The sequence below is a fragment of the Calonectris borealis genome, chromosome 1 (assembly GCF_964195595.1).
Source record: "Calonectris borealis chromosome 1, bCalBor7.hap1.2, whole genome shotgun sequence".
In the NCBI taxonomy this organism is placed as follows: Eukaryota; Metazoa; Chordata; class Aves; order Procellariiformes; family Procellariidae; genus Calonectris; species Calonectris borealis.
Genome location: NC_134312.1, coordinates 58,137,556 through 58,152,666, shown reverse-complemented (window position 1 = coordinate 58,152,666; position 15,111 = coordinate 58,137,556). Strand labels below are relative to the sequence as shown.

The following is a 15,111-nucleotide window of genomic DNA, read 5'->3' as shown; positions in this document are numbered from 1 at the left end:
GTGACAGGAACACAGAGCGGAGCAGGAGCCCTGAACTGCTCTTACCTGATCTGCAGCGGAGGGGCGGCCGGAGGAGGAAGGAAGCTCAGAAAAAGAGAGGGAGCGAGAGAAGGGAGTTCAAGGGAGGGGAAGAGAAAGCAGGCAGGGCATCCCCGGGGAGGGACAAGGGAGGGGACCAGCTAGGGAAAACAAAAAAGGGGTAACGAGGGAAGGAGGAAGGAGACGAGAAAGGAGGGAGAGGTCCTCAGGGAAAAGCAAGGGGCAGAGCAGCTCCCGGGAGCCGAAGGGCTGCCGGCATCCGATGCCAAGCATTGTCGAGGGGTGCTGAGCGGGTACAGCCAAGTGGAGTGGCTGTCGTGGTCTCCTCCCAACTCTCAAGATGATGAAGAGGCAGTTTAATCGGATGCGGCAGCAGCTGTCCCATCCCAACATCACCAGCCGGTAAGGACTTCTCTGCTACCTGTGCCAGAGGGCTGGGAGGGAGCGGGATGCGGGTCCTGGAGGGCTTGCGCCGGGGCTGGACTGACCTCCCAAGGCCAGTGGCCAGGGAAAAGGGGAAAAGGGGGAACGACCCTGGGTTTAGAGCATCTTCAGCGTAAACCAAGGGGCTGTGGCTCCCCGGCTCCCCAGCACCCGCGGGGCAGTGGGAAGGCTGCACTGATGTTGCTCGGCAGGGACATGATCCCCAAGCCTGGCAACCTCTCCCAGGGTCCACAGATGCTGTGTCCATTTGGAAACGGGCCGTTCCTGAGCGTGGCTTCCCCAGGATGTGAGGGCAACGGGGAGGGACCGTCCAGCCACATGCCCTTGGCTGTGCAGTGACCAGGAGGGTGTTAGGAGCTGGGACCTGCCCTCCCCACTGAGCCCAGCGTGCCCCAGGAGCCAGATGCCCTGCACTACGGGCGTCCCAGGACACCCTTCGAGGAGAGGACTGGGGACCCTTGGAGGACTTACAGCCTCACGCAAATCCCTCCGGCCCCATCCTACCTCCGCTGCTTCCTTATTTTTCTCTTTGGCTTTCCAAAGCTCTCCCCTTGCAAAACCCAGAACTGAAATTACAGGGCTGGGCCCTCCCTTCCCAGCCCCCTCGCTCCCTCTTTCCTACAGCCACCTCCGCAGGTTCCCCAGTGCTGGGAGGCTGAGCAGGACCAACCATGTCCCCTGGACCACGGAAGGTCCTTCAACCAGTCCAGCAGACCGGCCACAGGGAAGCAGCTCCTACATCCTGGTGGCCTCTCGCTCTTCTTGCATTCCCCGGAGGGGAGCATGATCCCCTTTCCCATCCTTCCTCCCTCCCTCCATGTCTCATCTCCATGTTGGATGCGTCTCTCTTTTGTTTAATGGTGGGCAGGCAGGAGGTCTCAAGCAACTCGTGCAGTCCAAGAGCAAGCTCTTCACCCGCTGCAGAGCCTCTCCTCCACGGGCTGCCACCTCACGTGATTTTGCTTGCCTTCAACCACGCCGCCCCCATTTCCTGCGGCTCCACGGCCTCGTCCCACATCGGCTCTGGCGGGCGGTGAAAAGAGAGAAACATGAACTGGGGAAAAAGCAGCAGCAGCAGAGGGAAAGCAAACGGGGTTCTCGAGGCGTAGCAATGGCAGTGGGCCGTGAAGCGAGGTTTCCTCTATGGGAGGCATCAGGGAGGTTTGGTGGTGATGGCGTCTAGTGGATTTTGAATTTGGTTTTACGCAGAACTTGTTGCAAACCAGAAGCTTCCTTTGCCAGATCTGCTCCTAATACCTGCTGCAAAACCGAGCAGAAAATCTGGTTTCATGTAGGCATTTCTGGAGGGGCTGATGTTGGTCTCAGTCCCCAGCTTGACCACAAAGATATCCTTGCTCCAGCACCGGTGGCCCCACACCTTCTGGCTACCCTGGCCTGCAAAAACACATGCTGGGCTCCAACAGCACTGCCCTGGATTTGCCTTCAGGGGAGAGGCGGGTGGTCGGGGGTAGAAGATTTTACCAGCAAACATCCCACTCCCGCTAGGCACCCTGTCTCCAAAAAACAGACCACACCTGGACGCTTTGACTGTGGTGCTCTGAATGGGAAGCCCTGTCTGATGGGGTGTCCAGCAGGTTGGCTGCCTTGCCCTGCTTCTGCTGTTCTCGTCCCCCTAGGCTCATTCTGCCCATAGCCTTGTGTACGATGGCCCAGGCCATAGCCAGCATCTCCTGCTCCCCGGAGCCCAAAGAGAGGCGGGTGGGATGTATACGGACCTGCCTTCCCGAGGAGGCTGGGTGGAGGTTACCCCCATCTGCTGATGGCTCTTTCTCCTTCCTCCGCAGAGCCCAAGAAGCAACCGAGCTCCTGCCGGAAGATTTGCTGCAGGTGAGGCGCGGGCTGGGCCGGCAGGCGTGTGCCTGCTTGTGCCTGGGCGTGGGAACCTGCCCCGATCCTGCCTGCGATTTGCCCTGCCGGCACATCCAAGTCACAGGGCTGGGACCTCCCGCGTGCCGGAGGCCGACTCCAGGACCACGGCATTAACAGAACGGCAGGTTCCTGCCACGGGAAAGGGCTTCCCCAGCAGCTAACAGAGGGATGAATCCTGACCAGGAGCTGTGCTCCCTTTTCCCTGGACTGGGGATGCTCTGGGCTGCGGTGGGATGCTGGGCGGGCTCACCCACACCCAGAGCTGGGTGGTGGGGAGATGGCCTCGGGGTGCCCATGGTTGGCGAAAGGTCTTCCCCAGTCCCACCTTTCTGCCCCCAGATCGAGCAGAGGATCGAGCCAGCCAAGCGAGCAGCTCACAGCGTGTCCAAGAGGCTCCAAGCCTGCCTGCAGGGGCAATGCGGCTCCGAGATGGACAAGCGAGTGGTGAGTGGAGTCCTCCCTCCACAGCCCGCGCTCGCCCTGGCTCTGTCCCCCACCAGCAAAGGCCCCTGCTTTGCAGGTTTTGCCAAAGGGTGGCCCAAAGCCCAGCCCAGGTCCCGTCTCCAGCAGTGGCCACCAGCAGGTGCCCTGGTAGAGCAGAGCAGGACAACCCTCTCAGCCATCACTAACTTGAGGCCTCCTGGGACAGAGACGGTGTTTTTGCATTGAATAACCCTCAAAAGCCCTGTTGCCCGTGTCCCTTCCTGAACCCCTGTGAACCTGTGGCACCCACGGTGCCCTGCAGTGAGGAGCACTACAGCACGGCTGGGCACGGCGGTGCCACCACTTCCTCCTCCTTGGTTTGAATCTGCCATCCTCTTCCCACCTGCTGCTCACTAGCCCTCATCTGGGAAGCAAACAGTGGATCGCCCTGCACTCTCCTTAGCACCCCCATGATTTTGTGGGGTCCTCTCTTCTTGGCAGCCTGACAAGCCCCAGCTTCAGTTAATTATTCTCGGTGATTAAACTGCTCCATACATTTGAAGCCGTGGCAGGGCTGGGCTTGGTGACGGCCTCCATCAGTGTCACAGTCCACCACAGGGGACTACTTTAGAGAAGACTGGAGGTTTTCTAACCAACTATGGAGCCTCGGTGCCTTGTTTAGCTAACTGGATCCTGGCTTTGGCTGAAGGGACATCCAAAGGGCCCTTCCTCGGGCCCAGGGCCAACACAGGGTTTGGCCACTTGCTCCCATGCTATGGTGGCGTGCTTCATGGGGAGGGAGCTGCCACACGCCAGCTCACCGTCCCTTTCCCAAATCCTTGGCTCTGTGCAGAAGAAGCTGCCCTTGATGGCTCTGTCCACGACGATGGCTGAGAGCTTCAAGGAACTGGACACAGAGTCCAGCCTCGGGTAAGTGCCAGTGGGAGAAAGGGCCGGGGGCAACCTCGAAAGATGCCAGACTCTGGCAGAGCCACTGTCTTGGCTCAGAGCTCCCACAGCCAACCTGAGCTGTGAAACCCTGTCCTCAGAGCAAACATTGGTGTCACAGGAGGAGAAGGAACAGCCAGCACCTTCAGCCTCCCATTGCAGAGTGGGCCAGGGGCTGGCTCAAGGTCCCACGTGGGTATGGGTATGGCGGGGGGTGTTGGGTCAGAGGGTGGCATGGCTCCAGTGTACAGTCATTTCATCTCTGTCCCCCACACAGGAAAGCCTTGGAGATGGGCTGCTGCATACAGAGCTCGCTGGCCAAAATCCTGGCCGAGTTCGAGATCGCCCTGGAGCGCGACATCCTGCAGCCGCTCAACAAGCTCAGCGAGGTAGCCCTGGCCGCCCTTCCAGCTTCACTCTCCTGTCCTACCTCCCCTTCTCGCGTCCCCAAGCCTCTGCAACTCCCTCTGGCCCTCTCTCCCTCAGGAGGAGCTTCCCATCATCCTGAAGCGCAAGAAGACGCTCCAGAAGTTGATCTCTGACTGGAACATCATCAAGAGCCGGTATGGGTCACACCACGGCTGGGGGGGGGCAGGGCACAGGGGGTGCAGGGCACAGGGGAAAGAGGAAGATGACTGCCCTGGGGAGCAAATTTCCCAGGGCTGGAGGTGGTCAAAGAGGCAACAGCTCTTGGGGAGCGCCCAGCCAGCCCCTTTCTGTGGGCGCATCCTGCTCTGGGCTGAGCCGCTGGCTCTGTGGCACAGGAGAGAAGGGCAGTGCCGTCGCCGAAGGCAGCAAAGTGCCCTGGCGCTGCTTGGTGCTGCTGAGATCGCCCCGCTCTGACTCTTGCGGGGTAGCCCGTGCCGTGCCGGCTTTCTCTGGGAGAGCGGGGCAGCCGTGGGTCGCTGGTGGCTCGTTTCCACACTGCCCTCCCTTTGGCTGGAGGGAGGAGAGGAGGGAACATCTCAGGAACGGGGCTTGGGAAGGGTCCTACCGACCCTGGGTGTTTCAGGCAGCTGTACTCAGTGCTCCCCGTCTTGACCAGGCCGCACCCCTTGGTGTGGCATCTTCCTCTGGGGGAGGGAAGTGAAGGCACTGGCCAAGGAAAGTCACCGCAGGACAGTACTGTGACTTGCCATCCCCCTCACGGTCCCCAAACCCCTTCTGCACACCCATCCCACTCCGTGTCCCTGGCGCTGAGGCTGTGGGTGTGCCTCTTCTCTCCCACCTCAAAGGCTGAACCAAGCTGCCAAGAGCTCCAGTAACAGCTCTGGTGCTGGTGCTGGCCCCGGGGCCTCTTCTGCTGCAAACAAACTGGAGATCTTGAAGGAAGAGGAGGAGGAGGTGAAGAGGAAGGTGGAGCAGTGCAAGGTGAGAATGTCACTCGCTCTCCCCCGTGGGGCAGCTCCAGGGCTGGAGACCTGCTCCCCTCTAGCGGCTCCATCCGAGGTGACCCCACACCAAGACAGATGCAGCAAACCGGCACGTCCTGCCCTCTGCAAGCAAAACGGTCCCTCGAGGAGCAGAAATAGGGAGATGCCCCAAGCCCAGGGAAGAAGAAGAGTACAGGATTCGAAGCACAAGCTGCTGCAGAGAGGAGGCTCCAGGGGCTAGAGCAGGGAGCTTATGGGGTCCCCTCGGGCGGGGAGCCAGCCGAGCTGGGGTCTGTGCTGGGTGGCAGGCAACTTTCACATCAGCTTTCTCCACCTCTGTCCTGTTTCTCTGAAAAGCCCGGCGCCTTGTCTGGCAGATCCCATGGGCGTGCTGGAGCTGGAGGTGCAGGGACCTCTTGTCCCTGAGCCTCTTGTGCCAGGACACTGATCATAGGGCAGGTCACTGATGCCACCCAAATGCAAGCTATGGGGGCAAGGAGGAATCCCCACGTGGTCCCAGCCTGCGTCCCCACTGCACCCCAGAGACCCTGTCTGGGTGACTCACGGCCCAGACGGGGGGCTTTGTGAAGACATCCCCTCTTCCTTGGGTGCCAGGGAGGAGGTGGAAGGTTACTCTTCTCTGTGTCTCCCTTCCCAGGATGAGTACATGGCTGACCTTTACCACTTCTCCACCAAAGAGGACAGCTACGCCAGCTACTTCGTCAGAGTAAGTCCTCTCTCGCACTCCTCCTCTGCATGTGAACATCTCTTGGGGTATGTGTGAGCCCAACCTTGTCCCCATCCGCACCAAGCCCTCCGGCCAGGGCAGGGGACAGCCCCAGGCACCAGCAGATGCCCAAAGCAGGTGCACATCGCCACTAGCACCAACTACAAACACAGCGGCTTGTCCTGATGACCCCCCCATCTCCAATTTGCCTTTTACCCCTCACTATAGCCACGGTCCCACGAAACCTGGGGGGGGTTTCTCTTGCAGCTCCCCCTTTGCCTTCTCTCCATGTGGGTGCAATGTCCTGGGGATGGGGGTCTCTCCAAGAGGGGTCAGCACTGAACTGAGTGCTGTTTGCATGTTCCCTGTCCGGCAGCTGCTGGAAATCCAAGCCCAGTTCCACCGGCAGTCCCTGGGATCGCTGGACTCGGCTCTGGCAGAGCTGAAGGAAAGCCACAGCCAGACAGGTACCCTTCGGCTCTCCACGCAGCCCTGGGAGAGCCGCTGCCAAGCCCAGGGGATGCGAGCGCGGCTGGTGAGGCTGGGAAAGGCAGGTTTTCCCTCCCCGTGCCTGCTGCTGCCTCCCACATCAGGCTGGTGGGATGGGGACCGCAGCCTGAGGCGGGCTGGGGCTGCTGCCTGCCTTGCCTCTGCTTTCACCCAGCCAGCCCCGGCTCAGAGCGAGATGTTGGCATGGCTAGATGCCGGATGGCCCCGGTGGCCACTGTCCCTCCCGACATTCACCTCCCTCTTTCAGAGCCCTCCTTCGCTGTAGACACACCAGTGGCGGGGTACTACGGCGTGCCCCTAGAGATGCACCTCAAGAGCTTGGGCCGGGAGATAGCGCTGCCCATCGAAGCCTGTGTCATGATGCTGCTGGCCTCCGGCATGAGGGAGGAGGTAGACAGCACTCCTGACCCCCCCCGCCACCCTCCCCTCCAAAATGCAGCCCCCTGCATCCCTTCCCTCTTCGCCCCATCCCCAGGGACTCTTCCGGCTGGCGGCGGGTGCCTCAGTGCTGAGGAAGCTGAAGAGCAGTTTGGCCAGCGGCTCCAATGCCCTGGAGGAGTTTTACTCGGACCCCCATGCCGTGGCCGGTGGGTGCCAGCGAGGCGGGATGGGGGGACATGATGGGGCAGTCCCTGCCGTCCCCCAACTGCCATCACCCCTGCCGGTCCCCCTCCCCTCCCAGGTGCGCTGAAATCCTACCTGCGGGAGCTGCCCCAGCCTTTGATGACCTTCGAGCTCTACAATGAATGGGTCAAAGTGGCCAGGTGGGTCCGGACCACGGGGTGGAAAAGCCTGGTGGGGCTCAAAAAGCCCCCCGCCACCCTTCCTCTGTCCCTTAGAGCACTCAGAGCAGGGCTTGTTTGCCACATGGGGAGATAAGAATGCAGCACCTGGTCTGTCCCATGCTCAGCAGAAATCCAGATGGCCCAAAATCTCAGAGAATAGCAATAAAAACCACGGCACGGCGAGGGGGAAAGCTGCACCCTTTTTGCTTGCAAGAAGAGCTTAGCCTATGAAGACCCACTTGGCCTCAACAGCATGAGCCCCAAATCACCAGCCCATCAGCCCAGTTTGGCCTCTTGTTTTCGGGATGGAAGGGGTGGTGGAGGAGGCACAGCAAAGAGCCTGGGGGAAGGGGGAGAGCACCTTTCTAAAGGGATCGGCTCAGTGCCATTGACCCCTGTAGTCATGGAGAAATAGGGCTGTTCCTTGTGGCAAGGCAGCGCTCGCCCCCAGGCCCACCCACAAGCTATATTCATATTGTATTAAATCCCTTTGAGCCTTTGGGGTGTAATTTTGTTGATGCCTGGCTCAGCTGCCCAGCAAAGGCAGCAGCAGGGCATCTCCATCCCTGCACGGGGCGGCCGACACTGGCCTTCCTCCCTTGCACGCCGTGTCCCTCTCTGCCGTAGGGCGCAGGCTGAGCTCTCCGCTTCCCCCTCTTCTCTCTTGCAGCTTAAAGGACGTTGACGGCCGCGTACAGAGCTTGCAAGACACCTGCAGCCGCCTGCCCCAGGAGAGCTACAACAATCTGAGGTGTTTTGCAGGGACGGGGCTTCTTCGGTCCCAAGCAATCACCGGGGCAGTTGTTCCCTCCCCAAATCCATACTTACTCGCCCTCCTTTTACCCCACAGGTATCTGATCAAGTTTTTAGCCAAGCTGGCCGAACACCAGGAGTTGAATAAAATGACCCCCAGCAACATCGCCATCGTGCTGGGCCCCAACCTGCTGTGGACGCCGCAGAGCACAGGGTAAGGCCCAGCTCGGAGGGGTGGGAAGCAGCTCGGGGTGCCCTGAGCACTAACGCCATGGCAAAGGCTGATCCTGCAGCCTTCAGGCTGGCCTGAAGCACCTGCGCCTCTTCCATTCTCAAGTCCTGTCCCTTGTCCATGCACTCCCTGAGCAGCACATCCCCTTGCCAAGCACATGTCCACTCACTTGGCCACTCCGCAAAGTAGCAGAGGAAGAGGCTGAGACCCGGAGCACTTGTGACATGGATGGCCTCCAACACCATTGGCCTCCAACACCAAACTAGGGTTTCCACGACGGGGAACAAGGCCCACCTCCCACCCTACACCCCCCCTCGGCTGGGCTGTCTCCCCTTTGGGCTCTGCCCCCTCAGGAATGAACAACAAAAGGGTTAATGCCCCCAAAACCTTTTTCTGATGCCTTCTCCACCTCTGTCCCTCAGAGACCCTGTGCAACTGGACTTGGCCTCGGTCTCCTCCATCCAGGTGGTGAGCGTGGTGGAAGCCCTCATCCAGAACGCGGATACCCTCTTCCCTGGAGGTAGGGCCAGGGCCTTGCTCGGGGGGCTGCAGCAGAGAGTGAAGGGGGGAGGAAGGGAAAGGGACATTTCTCCATCCCCAGGAGGAGGGAAGCGGGGGCTGCTCCGGTTCCCCGCCATAGGGTCACCGGAGGAAGCTCTCCACGGCAAGCGCTTCCTGGTGGGGTCTCCTCCTTTCTCTCCACCCAGAGGTAGATTTCAATGTCTCGGGCATGTTCGTGCCGCCCGCAAACAGCGGACATGGCGAGGCTGCCCTGGTGGAAGAGCCGTCCCCCGAGTCCCCTCCGTCTGGCACCCTTGCTCTCCCGGATGGAGAAGTGTAAGTCCAGCGGGAGCTGGGGGCTCTGGCTGTCCCAGCTCTCCCCATCACCTCCCCTCATCCCAGCCCACGGGCTGTATCCTTGCCAGATGGATGTGAGGTGCCTTGCAGCCAGGACCGCCATACCCAACCAAAGCCTGACTTGCCCCATTCTCTGCGCAGCACCTCGAGGGACCCTGAGGCCAGGTCCCAGCCATTATCCCCAGCGGTGACCAGACCGTCTCCTGAAGCCATGGGGCCACTGGCTCCACAGATGATGGACGACACTGCCCGCAAAGGTTAGGGTGCCCCAGATGGCACAGTGCTTGGGACATGACACCCCCCAACGCCACTTCCTCTGGTTTGCTTTCATCTCACCGTTCCCCATGAGAAAGAGTGCTGAGGACATCCCTGCCACCAAATGAGAGGACAGGCCTCTGGCTGGGGCAGCATAGCCAGGATCTGGCCCCTCATTTTGTGCTCCATCCCCAGCCGAGGTGGGACTGCAGGGATGGATGTGGCCAGTCCTCCACTGTGGAGGTGAACACCCCATGTAAACGGGGGTCAAAGCTCATGACCCCTTATGAAGGGAAGAGGGTGGAAAAGCCCCCAAAAGCTGTCATGTGCTTGGGTCTCCAGTGTGGGAGTTGGGCAAGGGGCAGCTTGTCCATCAATCTGCCTGCAGCCCCCTGTCTGACCTGCGGCCGGCACCGCAGCCCTCTCTGCCCTGGAGAGAGATCCCAGTGGAGGGGACCCCAGCCCACCCCAGCTTTCTTTCCAGGCAAGCGCCCAGCTCCGGCCCGACCCATGACGCTGCCGCCCGTGGCCCAGCCCCGGAGCACGGCTCCCACGCCGGCAGCCCCCGAGCACACAGCCAGCCCCAAAGCCCGGCCGCGACGGATGGCCGGGGTGCCCAGCCGAGCCCCCTGCGTCCCGCCGCCGCTCCCCCCCCAGCCAGCACGCCGCCACAGCCGAGATGCCCCGCCATCCCCCAGGCCTCCCGCCGGCGAGGCCGATGCGATGGCTGCCATGGACTGTGCCCTGGGAGCCACGGACGAGGGGCAGCCGCTGCCTGCGGGAGGAAGGAGCCCCCCAGCCACATCGCCGCCAGCAGGACAGCCCACGGAGAACTGAGCAGGGTAGGGGGTGCGGGGGCACCGCAGGGCCAGGGAGATGGAGTCCAGTGCCCCTCTGGGACCCAGCAGGCACTGTGGAAACGCCGGGGACAACACACCCCTCCATCTTGCTCCCTTGGCTCGCACCAGCCGGGATCCTCCGCCCGCCGCCCCTTGCTCTCTTGTCTCCACAGAGCCTTCCTCCCTGCACCGCCATGTCCCTGCCGGGGAGCCAGGCTGGGCTTCAGGCCCTGCCACCCCTAAGGGACCCAGCTCCCGGCCCAGGATCCCCCGATCCCAGGTGAGCCACCACCTCCGATCCCCGTGGGGTCCTCCGGCACCTGGAGGGCAGGAGGGGGTGAGGCAGGGAGGCTCCCAGCACTGGCTGCAGTTTTTGGGCCAGCGTGGGCAGGCGAGCCCCGTGGGGCCATTTGCAGGCACACAGCCTTGATCCCAGCCCCTTTTGCCCCATTTTGCCTTAAAATGTGTTGCCCCAGGAATACACATACATATATATATAAATATATATATATATATATAAAAAATTTGCAACTGAATTAAAGAGCTGGTGTCACAGCCGCAGGCAGATGTGAGCAGGGCGCGCTTGGCAGCTCGAGGTGCTGGAGGCCGCCTGCCCCGCAGGCTGCAGCCGGGAGGAGGGAAGGGGAGTTGCCCGGTGATGGCAACGCGGAGAGGCGCGGCTCAGCCCTAGGGCGGGAGGACGGGAGGGCCGCCGGCTCCCCCGACCGGCGGAGAGACAAGGCCAAGGGGTAATGGCGGTTCCGCTGCACACAGGCCCCGCCGGGCAGCAGAGGACGCCCTGCCGCCGCGCGTTCACCCAGGGGAGGAGGTGGCTGGCGAGGGTGGCTTTAAGCCAATCGACAAGCGCTCTCATGCTCTCTCCCGCCTCCTCCCCGCCTCCCTCAGCAGCCAACAGGACGACGCGGCTGTCACTTCGGGAGCCGCCCTCCCGCCGCTCGGCCCCGCCCCCTCCCCTCGAGGGCGACAGGGCAGCGCGGCTGCCGCTCGCCACGCTCCCCGCCTCCCATTGGTGGCGGCAGGCGGGCGGGGGGCGGTGATTGGCGGGGCGGCGGGGCGGGGCGGGGCGGGACGCGGCGGCCGGCCGGCGGGCGGGAGGGCTGCAGCGGCGGCGGCATGGCGAGCTGCCGGCGGCTGAGCGGCGCGGGGCTGCGGGAGGTGCTGGGCCCGGCGCAGGGGCTGCTCTTCGACTGCGACGGCGTGCTGTGGGCGGGCGAGCGCGCCGTCCCCGGCGCCCCCGAGCTGCTGGAGCGGCTGCGGCGCAGCGGCAAGGCCGCCCTCTTCGTCAGCAACAACAGCCGCCGCTCCGTGGCCGAGCTGGAGCGGCGCTTCAGCCGCCTCGGCTTCCGCGGCGTCCGCGCCGAGCACGTCTTCAGCTCCGCGCTCTGCTCCGCGCTCTTCCTCCGCCAGCGCCTCCTCGGCGGCGGCGGGGGGAACGGGAACGGGGGCGGCCGCGTCTTCGTGTTGGGCGGCGAGGGGCTGCGCGGCGAGGTGCGCGACGCCGGCCTGCGCCTGGCGGGCGAGGGCGAGCCGGCGCCCGGCGCCGCCGAGCCGGTGCGGGCCGTCCTGGTGGGCTACGACGACCAGTTCACCTTCGCCAAGCTGGCGCAGGCCTGCGGCTACCTACGCGACCCGCAGTGCCTCCTGGTGGCCACCGACCCCGACCCCTGGCACCCGCTCAGCGACGGCCAGCGCACCCCCGGTGAGCCCGCGCCCCTTCCCCTGCTACCCCGGGGGGGTGCGGGGGGCCGAGGCCGGCGGGGGTGCCGGTGGCGGGGTTGGTCTCGGTTGGAGTTCGCCGCCCCAAGCCTGGGCGAGGTGTTTCCCCGAGCATCAGGACGGCAGGGCTGCCCTCACGCGTCCCTGCCGGCTCCCGAGGCAGTGTTGCCGGCACCCCGCTTGCTCGTCCTCTGGCGGGACCCGGGGTGCTGAACTGCCCGCAGCCAGCACCCCGTTAGCCCGCAGCTACTTCATTTTCTCTTCCTTTCCCCCCTCCAGGGACCGGCAGCCTCACAGCCGCGGTGGAAACCGCTTCGGGCCGCAAGGCGCTAGTGGTGGGGAAACCGAACACCTACATGTTTGATTGCATCGTGGAGCGTTTCGGCGTTGACCCGTCCCGCACCCTCATGGTGGGAGACCGTCTGGAGACAGATATCCTCTTCGGCAAGAACTGCGGCCTCTCCACCATCCTCACCCTGACAGGTGTCTCCCGCCTGGAAGAAGCGCAGGCCTACATGGCCAGCGACAGCGCCGCTGCCAAGGATCTGGTGCCCAATTACTATGTGGACAGCATTGCAGACTTGATACCGGGCCTGGATGAGTAGCAGTCTGTACATGTGAGGGCAGAGGGGTCGGGTTCCCCATCCCAGATCTCCATCTGTTCCCATTTCTCTCTCACTGCCCTATTCCCTCAAATCCTGGTTTCTTCACATTCCAACACCCTTCTTTGCGGGCAAAATGGAGGGGGTTGGCAGGAGGGGGCAGGCATCAAGTTGTCTCCTTTCTGCTGAGAGCTATCAATGGTGGACAGAGTCCTTCTCTCCCTCATATGCCAGCTGCCAGCATCTCTGAGAGAGAGCTGGAGGTCTTGAGGCTGACAGGGGGGTCAAATCAGTGTGTCTATGTGGCCTCCCCCCCTGCAGGGGTTAGGGATCGGCTATCTTATTGTTATTTTTCTCTTAGATAACCAGTGGCGGCCTTTTACAGCTGTCCCTTCACTCGTAACTCTCGACTTCTGAGCTGCATCCCTGCAGTCCTTGTGGTAACCCCCTCCTTGCCAGGGGCCTGGCTGGCATCACCCACTCGGTATCCATCGGTGCCGGGGCGTGTGGAAGAAGCGTTCCAGAGCTCTGGAGCCATGAATGAGAGCATCACTGCCTCCCAGGAGTGAAAGGGAGCATCGCCTCATCTCTTCTCTCCCCCGTTCCTTAGAGATGTTTCCCCCACCACCCCCTGCCCCAACTCAGTTAATAACTGTGCCAGTGTCCATCTAAAGGACTATAGAAAGGGAAGAGACTGGTTTGAGTGGGTCTTTTTGTGCCAAACAGACAAGCTGTGACTGTGCACAGCAGGTCTGCGATTGTACCTTGTTTTCAAGCACCCTTTCTGAAGGGGCTTGTGAAGGAGAGAGGGCTCCTAGACCACAACAGCAGAGCAGTAGTGAACTGTACGACTCTCCCCAGTTCCCCCTCCTCAATGGATTTTGCCATAGTACGGTGAGAGAAAAGGGCTGATGGGGGTCTGTGCTCCAGCTGCTGGTGTGCAGGTGAGGTGTTTGTGGTATTGTCACTGCTGTGAATGTGTCACAGCCCTCAAAATCATTCCTTGCTGCTTTGTCTTTCTATGTTTTTTTAATTTCTTGATCTTATTTATCAAACTTATTTATTGTTCAAAGACTGTATTATTTGTATAAACTATGCTGACTGGTTGCACCAAGGGGACAAGGGGCAGTGCCTTTGGGCCTTCCTTACTGTCCGTGTCCCATGTTGATGTTCTTACACTCACCATGTCTCTGTATATAATAAAGTGTGAGCGTAGGCTGGAAACGGCCTCCTTTTTTTGCCTGTGATCCCATCAAGATGAGAACGGCCTGGGTATCTTTGAGCCCTTGACGATGAGGACATGGCAAGACCTCTCCTCACTCAAGGGGGTGCTGCTGGGTAGACAGAGCAGTGGACAATGTTTTGTGGACAGTGTCTGCATGCTGCTGTCTCTTACTGGGGTCTCAGAACTGGAGTTGAGGGTGGAGGTGGCCGGTGAGGCTATGGCATAGGGTGCAGGGTCCAGCCAGGTGAATTGGAGCCGTGAGCGATGCAATCTTTGCCAGCTGCCTTTGCATTTCACAGCATGGGCGATTCCTCACTGGGGAACGGTGGCTTCTTGTGCTGCACCTGAGGCCTGCCCGCTGCTAGTCAGGTGGACCCCAACAGAGCAGTGTCCTGCTCTGCTAGGGGTAGGGGTGAGGTGCAATCTGTCACGCGCATCTAGCTTGCAGAGGGCTGAGAACTGCCCAGGTGAGATTTTGCTGTGACCCTTCTTGACTACGCTAAGCTTTGAGTGAAGGGGAGGTGGGTGTTACTGTACCCCTGGAGGTGACCTTCACCGGGGTGTAGCTTGCCATGCCCCGCGTCCTCTCCCTGAGTCTGTCTGTGGTCCCAGTCTGGAGGGAGAAAACAGATTGGGTAAGAAAAGCATTTGAAATCACTTGAAGGTACTTTCCCTCCCTTCCTCATGCAGGAGCCAAATCCTTCAACCCCTTTAACAGCTGTTGGTGGTAACCAAGCATGACATCTCCCGCTTGAGAGATCAGCTGTTCAGCTGAATAACCAGCCTCGGTGTAAGTTAGTGCTGTGTCAGGTCATGTGGCAGAACTAGATGCAACTTACTGGCCCTAGGATAATTCCAGGTGCTGAGTGTCTTCCCCCCTCCCCCCTCCAAAATAACTTAGGAAACAGCCCTCCAAAACAAAAGAACATCCAAAGAAGTCTCTAAAGACTGCCTGTCATCTTAATCAGTCCCCTTTGTATGCATCTGTCTCTCCCTTTTGTCTGTCGGGTCTCCAATTAGACAACCAGAGGACGGGTACTCCCTTAATGAGCGCCTGACCAACACTTGCATCATCAAGCAGAGGCAAGATCAAGACCTAATGTGTCTACTAACTCCGGCTGCCTAGTTAGAGATACCCAGACTCTGACTTATTTTTCAGAGCTCTCAGTTCTTGTATCAGGCTGAAACTCGGAGTGCTGTTGTGGCTTGGGGCCACAGCTGGGAACGCTCAGTATGGCTGCAAATTGCGTAGGCTGAGTTGGTTACATGTGCGCATACAGAGGAGATGGTGCACAGCAAGAGCAACCCCAGCAGTTGCCCCCTTTTTTCTAGGGCACTTTGAAGGTGAGTCCTTCTCATGCTCTCTGCATTGTTCGCTCTGTCCTTTTCCAGCTCTCTTAGCCAGCAGACGGGACTTTGGAGGCTGTGGTCTCCCAGGCTGGCACACCAGGAAACAGAAGGCAATCCAGTA

At 61.0% G+C, this 15,111-nt stretch overlaps 2 protein-coding genes across 2 annotated transcripts; both read left to right on the top strand.

Annotated features, from left to right (window-relative positions):
• SH3BP1 (SH3 domain binding protein 1) lies at positions 1-10,600 on the top strand. The gene is made up of 18 exons (XM_075160558.1): positions 1-441; positions 2,289-2,331; positions 2,713-2,817; positions 3,650-3,726; positions 4,022-4,133; positions 4,231-4,307; positions 4,980-5,115; positions 5,776-5,844; positions 6,221-6,311; positions 6,602-6,744; positions 6,830-6,941; positions 7,037-7,118; positions 7,810-7,890; positions 7,990-8,106; positions 8,547-8,644; positions 8,832-8,961; positions 9,124-9,239; positions 9,722-10,600. Exons 1-18 carry the CDS (start codon positions 380-382, stop codon positions 10,072-10,074), a joined length of 2,004 nt encoding a protein of 667 aa, XP_075016659.1. The 5' UTR covers positions 1-379; the 3' UTR covers positions 10,075-10,600.
• Positions 10,601-11,210: 610 nt separating this feature from the next.
• PDXP (pyridoxal phosphatase) lies at positions 11,211-13,632 on the top strand. Its single transcript, XM_075155679.1, has 2 exons — positions 11,211-11,796; positions 12,093-13,632. The coding sequence occupies exons 1-2, from the start codon at positions 11,211-11,213 to the stop codon at positions 12,416-12,418; spliced, it is 912 nt and encodes a 303-aa protein (XP_075011780.1). The 3' UTR covers positions 12,419-13,632.
• Positions 13,633-15,111: the final 1,479 nt, after the last annotated feature.

What these genes read in the sequence shown, in the direction of transcription:
- SH3BP1 (XM_075160558.1), top strand. Translation starts at nt 380, where the DNA reads ATGATGAAGAGGCAGTTTAATCGGATGCGGCAGCAGCTGTCCCATCCC. An exon ending in CATCCCAACATCACCAGCCG is followed by an intron (nt 442 to 2,288) that starts GTAAGGACTTCT and finishes CTTCCTCCGCAG; the next exon opens with AGCCCAAGAAGCAACCGAGC. An exon ending in GGACGACACTGCCCGCAAAG is followed by an intron (nt 9,240 to 9,721) that starts GTTAGGGTGCCC and finishes CTTTCTTTCCAG; the next exon opens with GCAAGCGCCCAGCTCCGGCC.
- PDXP (XM_075155679.1), top strand. Translation starts at nt 11,211, where the DNA reads ATGGCGAGCTGCCGGCGGCTGAGCGGCGCGGGGCTGCGGGAGGTGCTG. An exon ending in CGACGGCCAGCGCACCCCCG is followed by an intron (nt 11,797 to 12,092) that starts GTGAGCCCGCGC and finishes TCCCCCCTCCAG; the next exon opens with GGACCGGCAGCCTCACAGCC.